The sequence below is a fragment of the Plasmopara halstedii genome, assembly GCF_900000015.1.
Source record: "Plasmopara halstedii genome assembly, contig: Scaffold_3081, whole genome shotgun sequence".
Classification (NCBI taxonomy): Eukaryota; Oomycota; class Peronosporomycetes; order Peronosporales; family Peronosporaceae; genus Plasmopara; species Plasmopara halstedii.
Genome location: NW_020189985.1, coordinates 24,084 through 24,572, shown reverse-complemented (window position 1 = coordinate 24,572; position 489 = coordinate 24,084). Strand labels below are relative to the sequence as shown.

At 43.4% G+C, this 489-nt stretch overlaps 1 protein-coding gene across 1 annotated transcript; it reads left to right on the top strand.

The window, feature by feature from the left end:
- Nucleotides 1–84: 84 nt before the first annotated feature.
- PHALS_07291 (uncharacterized protein) lies at nucleotides 85–374 on the top strand (the record flags this gene model as incomplete). The annotated part of the gene is made up of 2 exons (XM_024720732.1): nucleotides 85–245; nucleotides 305–374. The coding sequence occupies 2 exons, from the start codon at nucleotides 85–87 to the stop codon at nucleotides 372–374; spliced, it is 231 nt and encodes a 76-aa protein (XP_024585902.1).
- Nucleotides 375–489: the final 115 nt, after the last annotated feature.

Sequence of the window (489 nt, the reverse complement as noted above, 5' to 3'; positions counted from 1 at the left end):
TGACAGTAAGCAGCAACATCGTTACTTTTGGGAGATCTGGTCGCAAATCAGCGACCGAGTCTGAATTAGACGTTATCATCGATGATGATGGAAGCTGATGATCACTTGTTTGCCCTCGCATCAGAAAAACACGCTATCTTTGATCTTTCTTCAGTAAGTTTTGAGTTGGCAGTGCAACATGCGATCCAAGGGTCGGGAATGATTATAGCTGGCCCAGACCACGGACTAGCTATTTTCGTGCACTGGTGAAACGTTTCAGAAATGACAAAATCAACTTCTTTTGAAGCCCAAAAGATTTAAACAGTCGGACTACTTTTGCCAAAGTTTCAGCACCTGAGGGAAAAGTCGGTGAAAATCCCGCTCTCTCTGGATGAAATTCGACGGCCATGAATTTGGCTCTGCACCAGACGAAAAAAATACACATCCCACTTGACATTGCCAAATTTTTAAGCTGAGTGTGCAAATGGGCACGCATTTACAATTTGTAGA